Source organism: Coturnix japonica, chromosome 8 (genome assembly GCF_054131305.1).
Source record: "Coturnix japonica strain WE chromosome 8, WE-NBRP24, whole genome shotgun sequence".
Taxonomy (NCBI): Eukaryota; Metazoa; Chordata; class Aves; order Galliformes; family Phasianidae; genus Coturnix; species Coturnix japonica.
The window spans coordinates 4,984,714-5,004,832 of record NC_140670.1 but is presented as its reverse complement, the minus strand read 5'-3'; the positions used below and the strand labels follow the sequence as shown (position 1 = coordinate 5,004,832).

At 42.4% G+C, this 20,119-nt stretch overlaps 1 protein-coding gene across 1 annotated transcript in view; it reads left to right on the top strand.

Annotated features, from left to right (window-relative positions):
- The window catches only part of PRKG1 (protein kinase cGMP-dependent 1), a 304,417-nt gene that overhangs the window by 96,803 nt on the left and 187,495 nt on the right, over nucleotides 1-20,119 (top strand). Inside the window, exon 3 of the mRNA XM_015866197.3 lies at nucleotides 2,778-2,891. Within this exon, the coding sequence (XP_015721683.1) occupies nucleotides 2,778-2,891 (114 nt within the window). The remainder of the gene's footprint in view (nucleotides 1-2,777; nucleotides 2,892-20,119) is intronic.

Genomic DNA, 20,119 nt, shown 5'->3' with positions numbered 1-20,119 from the left:
TGGATGCAACAAAGCAGTGAGGAACCACTCATGAATTCTGCACAGCATCGAGTGGGAATTCCCTCTACAATCCTTCTTCTTTTTTAGCACTTAGTGCCCAAATCTGTATCATGCTGCCTATGTGCCTCTTGCTGAGCTCACGCTGAGTCTTGCTTTTTTATTGTCCTAGTTTCTGCAATATGCTGTGTTTCTGTTTGTAATCCTTGCTTGTAACTGCAGAGAAAACAAATCAGAGTCCTACCAGGAGTTTTGACCAATCTTTTTAGGGTTTTTTAGGGTCCAGGATCTAAACTGAGACCAATCACCTGAAAAGTGATAAAATTGCCAAGTCCCATCCATGCATTGCTAAGATACGCAATTGAAAGTGAAGGAAAACATTGGTCTTTCCAAATAACTCCTTTATTGCCCAAGAGGAGAAAGAAAGAAGCAGCGATAGAGATGGGGAGAACAGCACAAGAAGTTTGCCCATTATATGAATTACATACTGGCTGACAAATTCTTCTAGTCATCTTAATCTTTTTTTCTCCGCACCCGGAAAGAGAAAATGACCATTTAATTATTAGGATTAAAAACAACCTTACTAACTGAAAGAGTCACATGAGTGCAGTTTGGCTTGTAGTTCAGTTTGTTGGAGCATGGATGTGGTTGAGATGGAGGTGCTATTGCATGTTTTATTGGATGGACTCAATTTGATGAAGAACCATGTGTCTTCATCAAAGCAAAGCAGCCTGGGAGCGCTGCTTGTCATTGCACAGGGGAGTATGTGTCATGTGAAGACATGAGACTTTTATTTTACTTTATGTTCTGTCTACATTAAAAATACCTGTGTGTCCTCCTTTGATATTGAATGCTTTCTTACGGCTCATAGAAAAACATATGGTTTGAATGCAGGCTGATTCTCTGCAAAGGCAGCTGTGCTGTAAATGAAATATCAATACTGAATTCAGTAGCACTCAGTGCTTCAGCAGAAGCATGGTATTTGTCAATGGTTTCTTCTTGCCATGAGTATCACCTGTATTATATTCTGTATTTGCCTTCCAGAGATGTCAGAGGAAGGTGCACATTTAATCTCCATTAAATGATCAGTATTGCTTTGCATTTCTTTTGGCTTCTGCGAGCAATTTATTCCCTGCATGGAAGGTGCCCTGCATAGGCTGCCAGCTAGGAAGAGCAAAGGGATGAAATCCCTTCTCTTTAGGGCTGTCAGGCCCTGTGTTTTCAAGGGAGGTGACTTTGGCTCATGCTCTGTCAAGTTTATTGTCAGGTGCTTCCTGTTCCAGATTGCTTTATTGCACAGCAGGAGAACGGGACACTTGCTCTGGTGCAATCAATTGTAATTAGGCAGCACATTTGTCCTGTAGCATACTGAAGGAGAGGCAACCACGTTCACTTGCAGGCATGTCAAAGGTCCAACGCTTTTTCCTTTCAGTTGCTTAAAACATGAGGGATAAAGCTAGTCTGAATCCAAACGTTAAATGAGCATGTAAATCTTTGTTTCTTAAACCAGCAAAGTTTTGGTGTTTATTGTTGAATGCCTCCAAAGTCGAGCAGTTTTCATGTAGAAGATCCTTACAGAATTCATCAAAAGAAAGTCTTGTTGGTTTCTTTTGCTGACTGACAACCAAACCAAACCCTGTACCACCTCTGGGGCGTGGGAAATGCAAACTGTAAGCTTGAAACATGAGCATCTCTTGTTTTCTCAGGGCTCTCCTGAGGCCTCTAGTTTTTTGCTCAGCTCTGTAGCTATGCCTTGAAACTCAAAGTAAGGTGGGATAACCATATGCAAGCCAAATAACTTCAGCCTTTTTGATCCATTCTTCTGTAAGTAGAACTAGTTTGCTTTAGCTTTAAGTTTTGTAGGGAATAGTCTTGCATATTCTTGATTGTATCCAAATATTTTGGTGAGAAGTCTCCATACTTACAAAGTTAGTATTTCAGTTTAATCACCATTATGCTTCTGGTGTACCAGGAGAAATGGTTGATGCTGTAAAGGACCATAAAGACTAAATTAAAACATGGTGTGCGGTATTTGTGCCTTCATCTTGATTCTCAATGTCTTCTGTGATACCTGGGCATGATGTGGGAAGCAGACCGTGTGCTGATGGAGGCTGGGATGACACTTCTGTGTCTTACTGCATGTATTTTTGAAGCATTACAGGCCATTCTTGGTGTCCAACATATAAATGCATAGGTTCTGGATCAGACAAACCATAAACTGGTCCTGAGCTGCTTTCTTTCCATTCACCTGCTGCTTTTAAATCCCCCTTGCACATCTCCTCTTGGCAGGGTTGGCAAGCAGACGGAACAGAGTTGCTGTCCTAGGGTGAAATGCTCACAAACAAAAGGTTCTGTAGGATGTGAATTAAATAACAGCCATGGGTCAAAGTAATTTTCCTTTTGGTAATAGCTGTGTTATTCACGGATGAGTGTGCTCGGGGATTAGTTGCTTGGTGAAAATGAGCAAAATTGCTCCATGGTTTTCATCTGTGGTGTTACAGACCTCAACCTTTTTCTTTTTTAATTAAAGAAGAAACGAAGAAAATTTCACCTGAAGTGTAATACATGAAGCAGAGTTGACAGTGAGCTTAATATACTACTGTTTCCTGACAGATGCTCCACTAAGAAAGCTCAAGCATTGAAAGCTTATATGTATACATACAAGGCTTTTTCAGCTTTTCCTGAGGTTACATGCTCCTCTCCATAGTGTTTGCTTTGTCTGAAGGAAATTTCCCATTTTAAATAGCTTTTTTGTTGTTGTTTTGTTTCCCTTCACACAGATGGGAAGGTTGAAGTGACGAAAGAAGGTGTGAAGCTGTGTACCATGGGACCGGGCAAGGTGTTTGGGGAGCTGGCCATCCTCTACAACTGCACTCGAACAGCAACTGTCAAAAGTAAGATCATTTCTGAACTTCACTGTTGAATGGCTTAGGATAGGATTTCCTCAGGAAGCAGCCTTCTCCTTGTCTTCCCTTTGGAGTTGCAGCCTCTGTTAGAAGCTGAGCTTGCCTAATTAATTGAACTCTCAGTGGCACGGATTATATTGTTGAATTTAGGAACTATGAGCTGGAGGAAGATAGAAACAAAATGCTTCACTGGGTTCTTTCACTGAGGTTAGCTCTCACAGGGCACCTCCTGCATTAATACAGTGGTTAATGGTACCATATGTCTGTAGTTTTCTGTGTGACACTGATGCCTGCAGTAAGAATCCAGGCAAGGTATGGGATAGGAGCTTCCATACTGCTTGGTCATGGATCTTGTATAACTACCCAAGAAGCATGGCTGAGTCTTTTTAGTCCTGCTCCTACATTCCTATTTTCTACCTTATACACTCTTATTTCAAGCCCTGTGAATGAACACCAACTGGCCAGATGGGGAAGGGTTTCCCAGTGCCTTTCTCCATAAGTATTCAAAGGAAACTCTGGAAGTAAGGCCGGTTACTTTTGGAATGAGGCATCATGTTCCACCTAAACTGACTAAGCCAGTAGAACTGGAAGAAAACTGGATGGCACTGATCCTCTGCATTAAGTCTTTGGCTCTTCTCCTTTAATCTGGTTTGTTTGCACAAAAGCCTGGGTTGCACAATAGATGGAGGGAAATTACATTACTATGTACGCTGTACATATGTTTTCATTTAAATACAGATTGTACTTAGTTGAGAGTTCTTGATCTTGAGGATAAGGCGAAATCTTAAGTGGGGAGGTTTTATAAGGGATGGAGTATAGTTCTGTGATTTAAAGGTGCTGTAGGGGAAGAGTTAGGACACAGATGGGTTAGATCATAAGACAAAAAGCGTGGTATGAAAATAGTGAGGTATGAGTCCCTGTTCAGAAGAGACGCTTTCAAAAATATCTAATTATTGCCTCAAAAAGAGAGAAAAGAAAGAGGAGAAATGGACAGAAGTGTCAAAACAAGAACGGATAACTGGATGTTTTGGGAAGAACATGCTGTTCTCCCTAATCCTAAAGAGGCAGACTGACGTACTCTTGCCTGCTTAAACCTTGCCTTTTTACAAGTACTGTTTATTGCAGATAAATCCTTGGCTGACCCATGGTCACATCATTGGCAGCACAGTTTATGTTTTGTAGCAATCCATAATCTCAAATGATGGAACAAATGCTCATAGCACTCAGGTCGTACTAATCCTCGGGGCACACACCTGACCCTGAAGCCCTCCAGAATGCTTTGTGCAGCATGTTGGAATGCTCCCTGTGCCATGCTGCCCCAAATCCATGTGGGAAGCACTCTGCCATGGGTGTGGCTGGGAAGCAGCTGCTGATCCATCCTGGCATCCTGCCTTGTGGGTCCATTCTCCTTGTAGCCCTATCACCTCTGTTTGCATACAGTGTAAGGTCTGGAGGTTGGTGATGGAGATCCTACAGTGACAAGAGGCTGGGGAGAGCTAAGTGCTCTGTCAGTGCAAACTCTGCCTCACCTTGTGCAGTCACTCTGGGTTTTGTGCATTTGCAAAAAGTTCTGCAACTGATATGTTACGTGGAGATTTTACTACCAGTTCATGGGTCATAGAATGGTTTGGGTTGGAAGAGATCTTAAAGGTCATCTAGTTCCAACCTCCTGCTGGGGGCAGGGTTGCCAACCACTGTTGGTTCTACTAGAGTCAGTAATCTAGCATCCTCAGAGCCCTTCCTTCAAGAAGGAGGTGGTTGCATCTCTTGTTCTACTCTGTTCCTCTCCAACTGGCATCATGAAATCATGAGAATTCTGCACCTCCTTGGGTTTGCAGTCTCCTTTTTAATACTAGGAAGTAACTTTTAGTTGGTTTCTCTCTACTGCAAAGTAAGTTGCAGTTGTGGTTGTTATTGACTTTATGTCCTTTGAGGTATAGTGGTGAGCAAGGTCACAGCTCATTTTTTTGGGGAGCTGTTTCAGCTGGGCCTAATTGAGCAGAGCCAGGTCTCTGAGGCATGTGGATCAATTTAGGACATTATTGACTTAAATGGCTGCCGATGCTGCTAATAACCAACTTCAGACATCTGTTTGTTCTTTTGGCTAAGTGATAAATAAATGTCATAAATCTTTAGAAGGGCAAACACCGGCAAATATTGCATTAGGTCTGATGATAACTTTGATCATTACGAGGTTTATTTCGGGAGAAATGAACAATTGATGATTGTAATGAGAGCAGACACCCAGTCAGCAGCAATGCTGGTGATGGGGAGGTGCATCAGGGGCTTCGTTTTGCTTTCTGTCAGGCCTTCCCAATTTTCAGGAGATGGATTTCCATTACCTGCAGTGTCAGAAGTGTTTTCTCATGTGCCTGCCACTACTTCATTACAGGAACACTGCATGTTTCTTGTAAAAAATGAAGTTGCACAAGGAAGGATGCATGGCATTGCCTTCAGTCTGTAACATTGTGCTTTCAGACTGTATGCTCTCTCCGCTTCTAACACATGTGTGTGTGCTGGTGGATAACCAAAGTTTTCAGTGTCTTTACCCAGCAGCCTGCCGCAGCTTCTCAGCTGCTGCGCGCTCCACAGAGCTTGTAACTTCAAGGCATCAGTCGCTACGGGAGGTCCTTTGCCTTTTAACAGTGCTTGAGAAGACTTTCAGGTTTAATTATTCTGAACTGGCTCCTTCTGGTTCCTTATAACCCTTCTTGTGAGGCAACACAGGTCTCTTGAAATCTTGCCGTAGGAGAATTAATGTGGTGTTTTTGTAGTGCTATTACAGTCTTAGGTGAAAGAAGGATGGGGTCTGAGGGGACCCATGCTGCTGAGTACCAAGGGCTTCCACTCATCTGAAGCTTTTGCTTTACATTTCCAGATACTATAAGGAGAATTTATTTCTCTGCTGGAGAGTGCTCGGTCCGAAGCACTGTCAGAGCTTTCTGAAATGCAATTGTTCACAAATCACTTCCCTATGTAAGGGAATCTAAATCCCAATCACCAGCACATCGCATTACCTACATACCAACTTGAGGCTACTAGTAACATAAAGCAAAATCATGGACTCTCCCCCCTGGTGTCAACTGGTGGTTTTATTCAGTGCATTAGAATAGGGAAAAGGTAGTCCTACACATGATTATGGATAATTTAGGTAAAAACGATGCGTCGAGTACTCTGGCAGAGAAGCATTCTCTAAATATGCCTTTTTACATACATATCTCAAATTGCTATTGGCACCTGTTTGAGGAAGCAGGTTGTGTCTTAAAATGTAAGTTGTTAAGACACAACTTTGTCTTAAAACCCGTGTTTTCAGCGGTGGTACAGGATGTGGGATGGGATGGGGACAGATTTGTGGCCATGTATCTTGTCTCTCCCCCAGCCACCCTGCTGAGTAGCAAACCCCTTAGGTGGAAGACTGTTTTCCCCCTCCAAATGATGCACATAGTGGATAATTATTTCAGGGTTTTTGGACAGGAAGGTTTGATCCTCATCGCTTGGGGATCACTGCCTGCTCTGCTGTGCTACAGAGCACTGAGTGGCCCTACAGGTTTCTCCTTGTTAGTTGTTTTAGGTTTGAGTCTGTTTCCTCATTTTCTGTAAGTCCTTTTTCTTTACCTGCTTTTAGGCTTTAGACAAGCTGTCTGAAAACAACTAGGATTCACTCTCAGGAATGGGACTTACAGACTCATTGCAGTTGCATTTGCAAAATGGAGCATGAAGAAATATGGTATAGCTGATGAGCTAAAGGTTTGCACAGTGAGTCAGACAGGGAAGATTCTTGAAGAGCACCATGAGTTTCTCCATGCAGTCATTGGATGAGTAGTTAAAGAAGACTAAAGTGAAATAATTACTTCACAAAAGCGTCTATTCCATCCTCCTGTTATTCATGTCTCCAAAAATGTTACTGATGCATGAAATCAGGCTAGAGCAGCTCTGATAAATGAGGGAGTTGAACTTCACTGTAAGTAAGCCTTTGCTTTGAGCAGAGTTTGATAAACAAGGACATGCGATAATGGTATTTGCAGCTTATGTTAATTTATGGGCTCAGCTACACACGGCCTTTTCTCAAACTGAGGCACAAGAGATTGCAAAGGGTCTGGTTTGGATGCACCACTACATAAAAGTTTCTTACTCCAGACACTCACTGCAGAAGAATGAACCGCTTGGTACTAAGACAGACACAGAAAAGAACAATTTGTGATTCAGAACCAATGCAAACCTTTTCTTTTATCTAAAACCACTTTAGGAGATGCTTGGTAACATGAAATTTTGCCATGCTACTTTTCATTATGTCTGTGAAGACATACTCTTAAAAGCTATGTTTAGTAGATAACTGTTAAAGACTGAATAATACCTTTCTGTACTGAAGAAGTTATTCCCTGCATTGGAAATCCATCACTTTTGGCAAGTTCCCACTGAAGTGATCTTAAAAGATCTTCCAGTCATGGGGGTAAGCCTAAATTAGTCTGTAAATGTCACTACAACTACTGTTGTTTTCAACCAAGCTGTAGCACCATCACATGAATTGTTGTCATTTATAGCATCAAGGGAATCATTATAAATAGAGAATTCAGTATTAGTGTAGAAGAGTGCCAAAGCATCCAGACTTTCTAAAAAAAAAAAGAAAAAAAGAAAACAAACAAACAAACAAAAAAACCTTAAAAAAAAAACAAAATCACAAATAATTATAATATTACCATTGTACATTGGAAGTGCGTTGGAAGGATGTTTTCACTCTTAAAGTATTGAAAGACTTGAGTTCAAGTCTTAATGCATCTGCTCTGTTTTGGTACCTTCTAAATTACGAGCTCTTTCTCCCTGACTTAGCCTTATATCTGCACCTGAAGGACTTATGGTAAAGTCTTTAGCTTCAGTAGGATTTCTGACTTGAAATAATAACATGAGAAGGATCTCCAGTTGCTTACATCATGTCCATGAGCTGTGAGTTTGAGATGAGCTTGAAGCCTGCTTTTGCTTTCCTTGCCCTACTTATGCTCTGTGTCTTGGATCCTGACCCAAGGTGTTTTGACCCTGTGCTAAGACCTTTCCCCTTCTCAGGGCAGTGCAGGACTAGCATACAGCACAAGATTTATTCTCTCCATGGCTAAAGGTCATCTATAGATCTCTACAGGCCTTTAAAGAGCACATAAAACATTCCCAAAGTGCTTTTGTTGTCAGGTCAGCACTGACTGTAGTTTCATGTGGTTTTACAATGACTCCTGTTCAGTTGAAATGAAGACTTGGCAATGCAAAAACCATGTGCAAATGCTGAAACTGCAAATATTCTTCTCTGAAATGTCCCCAAATACAACACTAATTATTTTTGCCTGATTTTTGAGCTTCTTTTTAGCTGTGTCAGAGCACACTCAGGCAGGCACCTCAGAGCAGCGCTGTATGGGGAGGAATGCATCTTCCTGTCATACCTATGGGCACCTGCAAGGAGTGGAAATCTGGGAGCTGAGAACGGGGAGAGGCAGGAGGTGGGCAGGCAGTCCATGGGGGTATGGAGAGCAGCTTCTGTGGGAAAGCAGGAGGGTTTGTGGGGTTTGTTGTGGCTGGTGAGCCTGCCCTAAGTTTCTGGTGGGAAGGAGGTGAAAGCGTGCTGCTCTCTCATCTTCGCTGAGTAAGAGTTGTTGATGGAGCAGATGGGAACGCCATGTGCTGCATTGCATAGTGGTTGCACTTATATTTAATGCATTAAAAAAGAAACAGAGGTGAGAGGAAACATGTCTACATACTACGGTATTGGTTCTGCTTGTGGGTTTTTGTTGCTGGTCACTGCTGTATTTTTCAGGTCTGCATATTGTCTTGTCAAATTTGCTGTCTTATCATCTGCATGCACCCATCGACAAAGCACCTGAATTCTCTGTTATCCTTCCCATTGAACCATAAATCCATTTACTAGTGGCATCTGGACTACGTTGAGGAAAAAAAACCTTCCCACGTGCTATGATACCTTAGAAGTGTTTTTTAGTGTCCAGTATTAACTCTAGGTTGTCATGCTGCAAAGAAGGCTGTAATTTACTTGCTCTTATCTGCTCCAGGGGTTTTCTGGCAAGGATGGATTAAATATTATTTCAGTGCCAGTGCTTAAGACTGCTTGGATACCCAATAAATTATCATAATGGCAGATAAACTTTTTAATTAAGAAAGCAACCAAGCAAATTCTCAGTATTGAAGGTCCGAAAACTCATTACATTGTGTGGATTGCATCTTCTCTCTGAATTTAATCAGAGTGGGAGAATTTCATTTTCTTTAGCCTCCCATAAGAAACACTGGGACAACAGCCCCTGATCCACGTATTTCCTCCTTCTGAGTGCTTTGCAAAGCCTCGCCCTTCTGAGTTCACAAGCTATGAGTGTTTGAAAGGTGCTTGGTGAAGGTTTGAGGCCCAGGAGGTGGAACTGAGATGCAAATAGTGTGTTATTTCCATTGTCAGAAAGGAGGAAGGCTGTCTGCTCCTCCATGGGCTCATGGAGTGCATCCCCCAGACAGCCAGAGAAGGGTCTGGTGCTGAGAGCAGGCGATGTGTTGGGACCTGAAAGTGCTTTGAAGGGATGTGGATGCTCCAGTGATTGATCTCAGAAAGTTTCCTCTCAGCCCTGGCTCTGAGCAGCTCGCACAGCAGCAATTTAGTGCCCTGTTTGCAGCACGTCATAACTGTTGGCTTGGAGGGCAGCGGCGCGCCGCTACAAACCATTTGCTCTGCGTTTAAGGGCATTGTATTATTGTTATTGCTTTCCCCTTTTCTTGATGACGCAGACACTGGTTGATTAGGACTGCAGTCACTGTCATTTGTGACGCTGCTGGCAGCACGCTCTGAGGCTGCTGCTCCTGTATTAAAAATTCTGCTGGAAGGAGGGAATTCAGTCCTGTGGGCAAGAGCTTTCTGGCTCACCCTCAGTGACAAGCAGCCTTGGTTGTCCAGTCTGCTCATTGCCACGCAGGAAGCTGGATATATCCAATATCCCTGAAGGATGGAGAGGTCCAGCGTGCTCTCCCCCAGGGCTGCTCCACCCCTTGAGGACAGAGCTTTTGTTGGCATCCAGACTTCCAGAACTGGTGGCAGCACCTGGTGTTCAAGCGTCCAGGAAGCTGCATGGGGAATTAATTCAGGCTAAGTACTCTCTCCACACATGCAGAAAGAAAACGAAACCAACCAACCAACCAAACAAACAAACAAAAAAACAAACAAAAAAAAACCAACCCAACAACAAATCCCACCAAAATAGTCTTAGGCTATTTTTACCTCGCTATAAAAAGTTAACTTTTTAATGCAGCTGCATAAACAGTTACTGGCAGGGGCTGGGGGCAGTGCGTGGGAATGGGGAGTGTGGGAGAGAAGGAACGCATCCAGCACTGCTCTGGGTAGCAGAGGGAAGAGGGCAAAAGTGCATAGATCCTCTTAATTCTGTGTTATAATGTTCAAGTGAGACTCCGTGGCCTTTATAGCATTCTTGCTCCAGCCTGTTGGCACTTCCTGAGCTGGTGAACATGACCAGGGTGGTGAGTACTAGGAAACCTGTTCAGTTCAGTTGTGCTATAGAATGAGAGAACCATAGAACCATTAAGGTTGGAAAAGACCTCTAAGATCAACAAATCCAGCTGTCAGCCAATCCCCATCTGCCTTCTAAGCCATATCCCCCAGTGCCGCATCTCCACATTTCTTGAGCATGTCCATGGATGGCAACTCCACCATATTTCCCATCACATTTTAGTTAACAGCTGATCCAGATCCTTCATTATCTGCTGTCATCATTTTGATGACAAGATAAGGAGTTTTTAATCTCCCATTAAGGTTGCTTTCTTTTAATCCCCCCATTTAAGGAGGGAGGGATCATCTCCTGGAAGCTGTCCATGATGAAGCTTTAGCAAATGTTGCTAGTAATACTCTGTAATCCAGTCAGGTTGCAGTAAGACGGTTACACCTGTCCAATAGTGTTTGTACTTCCATAGGTTGATTACAGGGAAATGTATGCAGGCTGTTAAATGGAGGTTACTAAAAAAATAACTTAAAAGTGAAGCATTCTGAACCTGAATGTTTCAGAATAGTCAAACAGTATCGTACTTCAAGCTTCATCTGGGAATTCTCTGCCATTCCGCACTGTGCAGATATTTGACTGCTTTGATTTAATTACAGAAGGTTTATGATATTTACTCAAGCATTGTCCCATTTTTAATTGTTGCTTGGCAAACACTGTAATGCCTAAAAAGACGTGCTAACAGCTGTGCGCTGCGAAGCAGTGGTAAATAAGCCGAGCTGTTGGGTTTGGCTGCTGCTGCCGTGGGTGTTGGTTTGAAAGAAATTTGTCTTCCTTCCATTTGTAATAAAGGAAGATAAGGATGGTTCATGAACTGTCATTCAACTCCTGCTTCGTTGGCGGGATATTATTTCCTCCATTCTGGGCAACTAAGAGGTGCATCAGGTACAATTAGGGATGCTATTGAGGTCACATACCCTTTCTTCTTTCTAGCTCTGAAGAGCAGCATGCAAAGACATGGGTGAAAGCATTACGTTCTCTCATTGGCCTCACTGTCCCAGCTGATATCCATAACTGGGGTGTGCACAAAATACATGTAAAGCTAAGCTTTGTATCAATTAAACCAGTGTCTGCTTTGTCCCTTGATGTTAAAATACATGCTCTAGAGATTTGGACATCAGCATCTAGAAAACGTCTGTCCCATCCTCCCAGTGTTAGTACTGAGTGTTATTTAGCTCGTTTGATCTTTTCACCCTACTGAGCGCAAATCCACTCACCTGTACATATTGTGTAAGTGCTTCTGAGACTGTAGAGTATGGCCATGGCTTCCTCTTTCCATTTGGAAGCTTGTAAAATGGTTGGAAGGCTTTCTGAATGTCCTAGAGTTGTCGTATGGATGTGCAGTTTGAAGGCAGGAAGGACCTAAACGTAAAACTGGGGGATCTGGTTTGGGTCTGCACCGTGCCAACAGGGTGGATAAATCAGTGAAAGGATTAGGGCCCCAAATCCACTAAAGCCTGCAAGATTTTCCTTCACTTCACAGGACTAAAGATTATACCCTGAGTAAGTTTTTGGCCATATCGTTCTAATCTATTAATAAATTTAGAGTGATTCTGTACTGCAAATGAATGTGCCAGGAATGGGTTTGAGTTATGCTGCGCTTGGCCAAGAAGGATTGAAGATACGCAGTGGGTCTGTAACCCAGCTCACATCAACACCTATGTGGGATACGTGAGGTTTTTCTTTCCAAAGCATTCCTTCTTTGGTTAATAAATGAGTGAAAGTAGCAAAAAATGCTGATACTTTTCACGGAACCCTGGTGGGTTGCAGCCTGCCTGTCCCCCAGCCCTGAGATGGTTTGGGAGGTGGGAGCTTTGAAGGAAGGGCTCGTATTTTTCTAGTTTATTTTGGAAATGTAGCCTTTTCTGTGTGTTCACTGTGGTGCTGAGTGCCAAAAGATGAATGATAATGTCAGGAAAATGCGTTTAAAAATAGTCCTTATTTGCTTTTAGTCTGATAATGTGTTACCCACTTCGTTTCCTATTCTCAACGTATACTCGGGTGGCATAGGAGCAGAAGGCAGTTGGGGAATAAGTCCTCATGGAAAGAAATATTCCATTCCATCTCGCTTCTTTTTTCTGTGTTATGGTTAATTCACTGCAATGGACTTGTATAGGCGAACAACACGCAGGGAGTGTAAATATCAGTAAGGCTCTTTTCAGTGTCCTTCTGTCCCTAGTCCTGGAGTCCCCAGTACTTCAGCACAGAGCAGCAGTAGCCCTGGGATCTCTGACCCCCTCTGCATGCTGACCTTGTCCATCCAGAAGGGGGCTGATTACAAGGCAGCACTTGCCTTGCTCAGCATTCCCAAACATTTTGAGTTTGGCATCTTGGACACGGATAAGGAGATGAAGCCTCCCTTGTGAGGTGAACGGCCTGTCTAGAAGACCTTTAGTTAGAGAGATTTTGTTTTAACGTGGAGTTATTTCTCAGCTTCTACATCATATTTTTTGAACAATTATTGGTTAAGGTCCATGTAATATTTCTCCAGCAGTGGAGACATTAACCTTTATTAACCACTGTACACACTGTGACTACTTAAAGGCTAGCATGATCATTAAGACCACATCTTGGGCTATGTTTCCTCCAATCCAAGTCCATTAACTTTTATGATAATGATGAAGTAAAGTAGTAATTCGTTTTCCCTCAGCATGGAAAAACATTATGCGAAGTACTTCTGTACTCAACCTCTTGCATCCAAGGGGATACCAGACATGAACTCATGAATAACACTGCCTTTAGTTTAGCAAAAGTACTGTAGTGACTACAGTTTGCTACTGACACCACTGATTTCATATTCTGAGGTGCACATGTTGAATGGAAAAGCAAAGAGACCACAAGCTGGGAAAAAAAGCATGTCTGGATTTACTCACTCTCCCCAGAGCTATACCTGTGCTATAATTCTCAATTGCAACACCAGGCAAAGGGTCGCAGGGTACATTTGTCTTTCTTTCTTATATTTATATGCTATCAAGTTTCATCCTGGCCACTTTTAAAATGTTCATGCCCTGGGTAGAAATGGTGCAATTTCTTTGCTGTGGGCAAAGTTGCATTGCAAACATTTTGCTCATCATCCATCGGTTGTTTTCTTGGAACCTATTCTGAGTGGCATCCAAAGCTGCTTGCAGTGTGCATGCAGTTAATCATTCCAGGATAATTGCTGAGTGCATTTTGCTTTGCGTCAATTTGTCAACAATAGCATTTTTCATCATTTCTTCTTACTAGAGTTTCCAAACCTGTGTGAAGTTGGTATTGTAAACAGCAGTGATGTGCGTAGGGGGGAAAAGTGTATTTAAATACGTGGTAGGGCTGTGTGGGCAGGCAGTGGAAGAGGTTGGGAGCTTGCTGCAGCCTTCTGCTCACATCACTATTGCTGCCTGCAACACATAGGGTTGAGTTGGTTACATCCCATTGTGATTTGTGCATCTGCAGTTTTATTCTTTGATATGTGTATGTGTACACGTGTCTATATACCCAGACGTGTATAGGCTATAAAGTAAGACCATACATTTTTTCTCTTCCAGTCACAACTCCCACCTGCCAGCTCCGTCTGTACTAAATGGATGTCTCAGTGGTCTGAGCACTTTCTGATTTTTGAGTCAACATTTTCATTTCCCATTGAAAGGTTTTATTCTGTTCTTTAAACTTTCATTTACACATGCTGATCTTTGAACATTTCTTAGTAACAGAAGTGCCCTGAGATACTGAGGAAGGAACTGCAGTCTGGCAGGCTTGCAGAGAAGATTATCCAGCATATCTGGTTAAAACCACGTTTCCCATTAAGTTTAGTTACTAATTGCTGTTTTCACTGATTTCTGTGCTTGTTTTGAATAGCTGCTTGAAACAGCTCCACAGAAGCAAATCTCTTTTCATAATTCAAAACGTAACACACCCAATTATTACACTGCATGAATGAAGTATATTTAAAACACATTAAATCATCAGAATATAGACCAGAATTTCTTAACGAGTAAACATACTAATTAATCCATTTCCATAAAATTATTTTATAAGTATGCCAGGTTCCTATGCTGTAACAGTGTTTATTGGTGCGATTACTATGCAAGTTTAAAATGAGTAAATCACAGCAAGTTGTTATAATTTATTTTTATTTAAATATGACTACATAATGGCCTTTTAATGAGGAAATGTGCTCTAGGGCTGTGTCTTGGTCCTTGTGTCTTTCCTGCTAGCGACTGTCCTGTGTGCGCATATAAAATGGCTTCTCCATCCTTAGTGATACTAAGATGTATTTTAGTTGCTCTGGGGGTGCTGAAGCAGGGACTCAAAGAGTTTTCTTCCAACATAGGTTACTTAATTGAATCGATTCCATAAAATAAAATGAACAAAAAGGTATTTCAGGTTGGTTTCTGCATTTACATACAGCAGCCAACTTGTTTTCTCTTTCTAAAATATAGTTATCCAAATATACAAACCCAAAAGAAAACATGCTAAAATGCGAGCACAATTGGTTACCATTTTGCAAGCATGCTTTTGCCATGTATTTGCGGTAATTTCAATGGTGTATGGTGAGATAACAGACCAAGGCAATGAGGGTACAAGACCGAAGAGATGCAGGGATGATCCCAGGAATGATGCTACTAAGGGGAGAATGAAGTTTCTCTGTGCTTTTGTTCCATTATGGCTGGAATCATTGCTTTTTTAGTAGGGCTGCTTTCTGTGCATACAGGCAGATTTGTGTGCTTATTTTGGTGCCTTGCATAAATCGGCAGCGCTTTGTTTAGTGCCTTTTAAAACTCCTGGGATGGCTCATTTTGGGCTGACAGGCTCGATATTTTTAGCAATGTGTGGACTGCCAGCTGCATGCAGAGCAGGCTGCTGACAGCGGGGCATGGTGGAGCCAGAGCCCATCCTGACTTTTAGACCCCAGAGTGATTCTGATGATTTTATGCTGCTAACTTATTAGCTGTAAAATGAGACCAGTGAGATACGGCAAAACGGGGAGCTCGTGATCTGTTACAACAGATAGCATTGGGTAGAAGGGAGTGCTTGCCTTTACTTAGACATTTTGCAGCTCATTTCAGCAAATTCTTTGTTTCCAGGAGCATCTGAAGGCCAGCATTTGGTTTTCAAGCTCTGTCCACCTGCATGTGACAAATTCAGACCATGATACAAAGGCACCATGAAAATAGGAACAACCTTATTCTCCTGTTGAGTCCCTCTCCAGTGCCACAGCCTCACCTGACCCTTGTTTTCATTAACGTTGTCACTCCAGGTTTCAGCATCCCTGGTCCTTCCCATCAAGCAGTTCATTAGTTGCACTGATCCCTCTGTGCTACTCAAATAGAGGTGACTGAATTTAGCTCAGCCTCACAATGCACCTACAGACAGGTAAAACCTCATCTCATTGTCATCATTCGTTGAAATTACTTTTTAATTAGTTTTTATAATTAGACTGAGCTTATTCTTGAATTGACAAAGAGTTTTAAGAAGCTTGTCACCCCAGGGAACTGCTTTTAGATAGCACAAATAAATGTGGTTATACAAACCAGCACACTTTTGAAATAGGATGGTTTTGTTTTGGTTCAGCGCCTGCAGGCGGTTTGGGAAGATAAAGCCTATGTGGAATGGTTTTGATGTCCTGTCCACACTCAGAGCTGTTCCCAAATAGGAAAGTGCTTGCAGTAGTTTCAAAACCAAACAAATCCAGAAAGTTCTACTGGGATTCTTTTTTCATATTATTAATGAGGTTTTACTACCGTCCACTCTTTTTGATTCTTGGGTTGGAAGGGACCTCAAGGATTATCAGGCTTCAACCCCCCACCACAGGCAAGGCTGCCAACCTCCACATTTCATACCAGCCCAGGCTGCCTGTGGCCCCATCCAACCTGGCCTTGAGCACCTCCAGGGACGGATGGGGCAACCACAGCCTTTCTGGGCAGCTGTTCCAGCACCTCCCCACTCTCATAGTAAAGAACTTCCTCCTGATATCCAACCTAAATCTTCAACTTAAAACTATTTCCCTTTGTCCAGACAAATTAATTGCAACAACTGCAGTTGTAGTATACTTCAGTGAACAATCTGTGGCCGAAGAAAATCAGTGTAACAAAAGGAAGACTCCTCAAATAATTGGTTTTGTCTTTACCAAGCTTTAGCTGCACAATAACGCTTTGTTCTCATATTGCCCAACCTCTTTCCATTGCATGTTTGGGAACAGTGCAGCTTTGGTTTTGTTACGCTGTTTCATGAAGAATGATTGCTAAAATCACCCAAGATGGATATTGGGAAATAAATTCAGCTTTAGCAGCACGTGGTTATCCACATTCCTGATGATGCTTCAGAAATCTCATTTATAATGTGTAGCATGTTATCGTGTAAAATCACCCTGGAGTTCCATGGAACAGAAAAGCAAACCTTGTATAATCCCTTCCACTGTGCTGATTACCGAAACCTAATCCACAGGAAAGCCTGCAGCAGTCGCATCGCGGGCATCCGTGTTCCTTTCTCTGTCTTACATATCTGAGAGTAGAAGCAATCTGTGTTTTATGCTGTAAAGTAGATGGATGAATGAGGAAAGCCAAGTAAATCCTTATTTTACTTAGTACTAGCTGAAAAACCCCTCTGAGTTCTTTCTCCCCCTCCACAGCCCGGGTTGCAGACGTGACCTGGGACAGGTTTCTCATCATCCACATGTTTTGTGCAGTGCTTTTGGGATCAGGAATCCCTCACATTGCTGGAGGTGAAGGCTTTGTTTCATCTGCATCCAAAGGGAAGTGACATATTCTGTGTGAGATTTCCCATCTTCTCAGATTTTTTCTTTGCAAGTTACTTTGCGTGGTGCTACTTACTTTTGGAATAGACAACCTTGTGTCTTGGCGGAGGGATGCTTCTTTGCTTTCTTCTTTATTTCCAATGAAGAAGATGGGTAAGATATTTCCTGCCCAGAGAAGGTGAGAGTTTTAAACTGAGGCGAGAGTGAAAAAAAAAGATTGAGACAGGAGCACCTGTAAGTGTGTTTTTGGGCAAGTATCTCCTTGATGCCATTCACTCAAATGCTGTGGACAGGCATGGATGAGTCAGTGCTTTACGTCAAAGGCTGGCTTTCAAATGGAGAGGAAGCTTTATGTGGGAATGTTACCAGTATTACTTTGCCAAGTGACATTATTGTGACCACGCTGTTAGAGCAGTAAAAGGAAACGTGGAGATTATGGGATGGAAGAATCATGTGAGAAAAGCCCTCTTTCCTTTTGATGTAAAGAGGCAATTCCTGCCTGTCACTCCCTGCTTCTGCTAAATGCAATGTTTTTGCTTTCCCAAATGAAAATAGGCATAACTCAGAGGGAGGAGGCTGGAGAATGCTGTATTAGAAAGTACATAGTTGGGGTGGTGGGGGGCAGGGGAACATCTCTGTTTCCATTATTCAATATTTTCTTTGCTCATTAAATGCTTTGTAACTCGCATCTCCAAACTTATCAACGGGTGTACTGAAATTAATTGGCTGCTTCTCAGAATAAAGATAGCACTCATACATCATGAATTTGACAGCTGCACTCCCAAATGCAAAGCAAACACAGAAGCAGTTTTGCTTTACATCACCAAACAGGCTCTGAAAGTACGAAACAGAGGGCAGGCATCAGAAATACTAGCAGCACTGGGCTGCTGTTGGGTTTCCTTTCCCTAAACATAAGTGTCAGTGAGCAACCTCTGTGCTGACGTGCTGGGTCTTAGCCTCAGCCCTGCAGAGAAGCTGGGTGCTTAGCTCCTTATTGCAAAGCTCCTTGCTCTCTCATCAGCCTGCAGCCTGCACGCTGGGGCTGGTTTACCTTTGGTTTGATTCGATTGGCTCTTGGGTTGTTATCAGTCTGATGAATGCAGAAATGGAATTTCTGCCTAACTTGGTGCTTTTCCTATGGCTCTGGAATGGAAGAAAAGGCATGAGAGCTCAGGGAGGGCCCGAAACTGAGGGAGAGGTAAAGGGCCTTAAGTAGCCAGGAGGAAGAACTTAACCAACAAGAAAAGAAGTAAACTTAGAGAAGGATGGCTGTGATTCCTAAGGATCTCACGGTGCATTTTTTAAAGGAATATGGCCTTGATCTTAAAAATTCAATTTCCAGAGGTTAATACCTGGGAAATTGTTTGCTGGCTGATTCTTAAGTGGAATAATTGTGTTCTTCCTAAATAACAGTGCTTAATTAACTGATGAGATACAAGGCGATACTCTTGCCTCAGGGTGATGGAAGCTGGCAGGTGTGCTCCTAGAGAAGAGAAAAGCCTTGTCTTGCTGGCTGCAGGAAGGATGGCACTGAACACGCATATTGGTTTGGTTTGGTTTTCTTAAACAAGCCTCTCTCTTGTTACTTCTGGCAGTGCCTTCTATTTTCTAGGGGTGATTCCTCTTGTGCTTACTTTAACAAATTAATTAGAGAGGAGAACTGAAAGACCCAGTGATGCAGCTTGTCGTAATTATGCCAAGGAGCTTAAAACATGCAAAACTCCCCAAATTAATTGCAAAGCTATTTCATATGTGAGTAGCCAGAATTAATCACTAACCTAATAATTCCCTTTCCTACGTTATTTCTTTGTTAAAAATGAGTAAATTTAATTGGATAATGAGGTGCCAGTGCAACTCATGAATTGTACATTACCCAAGCTAATAGAGGGACAGAAGCTTATGCAAGGAGCATTACAGATGCCGTTACAAATGCCTCCACAGCGAACATTTTATTCTGATAAATTCTTAATTTATTTCCAGATGGTGTCTGAATTTCTAGCACATTTACTGTCTGCTGTCACTCCACCACATACTGTTTGGGTTTTGTGGGCTGCGTGAGTGAGGCTCAGCCCCTCGGACATGGCCTGTTCCTTTGCTCCTGGCTTTGTGTCTCTTCTCTGTAGCAATGAGTGCTTGAAGGTTGCTGGATTAGCAGACTGGCACCAGATACCGAGGCTGAAAGAGGATGGGAATCCTTCTTCATTCTGGAAGAAAGGAGGGCTCTGGTTTCAAAAATGTGGAGTACTTTTCTTGTGAGAAAATACATGAGATTCTTCTTGAAATACAGTAGTCAGATCCCTCAATTTAAAGAACCCACTTTTCTCGTAGAATGAATGTGGTTTTAAGAAAGGATGGCAATTTAAAAACTGTGGAGCCATTCTCATCTACTTGTCCTGGCCTCCCCTCCCAACTCTTGGTTACAGTAATTGCACTCCTTGAAGCTAATTAGAAATGAGTAAGCTAAGTGGATAATTATTTCCCCATATCAAAGTGCATGTAGGTTAAATGGGTGAGAGCACTCTGCAAGGAAATGCCTTGCATATCTGATAATTGAAGAAGGAAATCGACTCTCTTGATACATTTCCAGGTGGCTTGGTTGGATTCTCACCTCCTAGTTGGCCTTTGTGTTCTGATGGGAGTTGTTATCAGGTCTTAATCCAAGCAGCTACATCACTGGAATGTTTGTAGGGATAGATCTACAAAATTTTGAATGATTAATCTCAAAATGGATTTTCTAAGTTGCTTTTGGCTTTCCGAGAGATCACTGTTACAGGAGCCACTCATGCTGATAATAGAACAGAAATGCAAGGTGCTGATTTTTGATGCACTCCAAGATATTGTTTTCTTCCTGCGTGTTGCTGTTTTTTTCACACCCTCAGTGATTCAATCCTTGTAGCCCACATCCTCCTTGTGAGAGCTTCCTGTGCTCGTTACGCTTTATG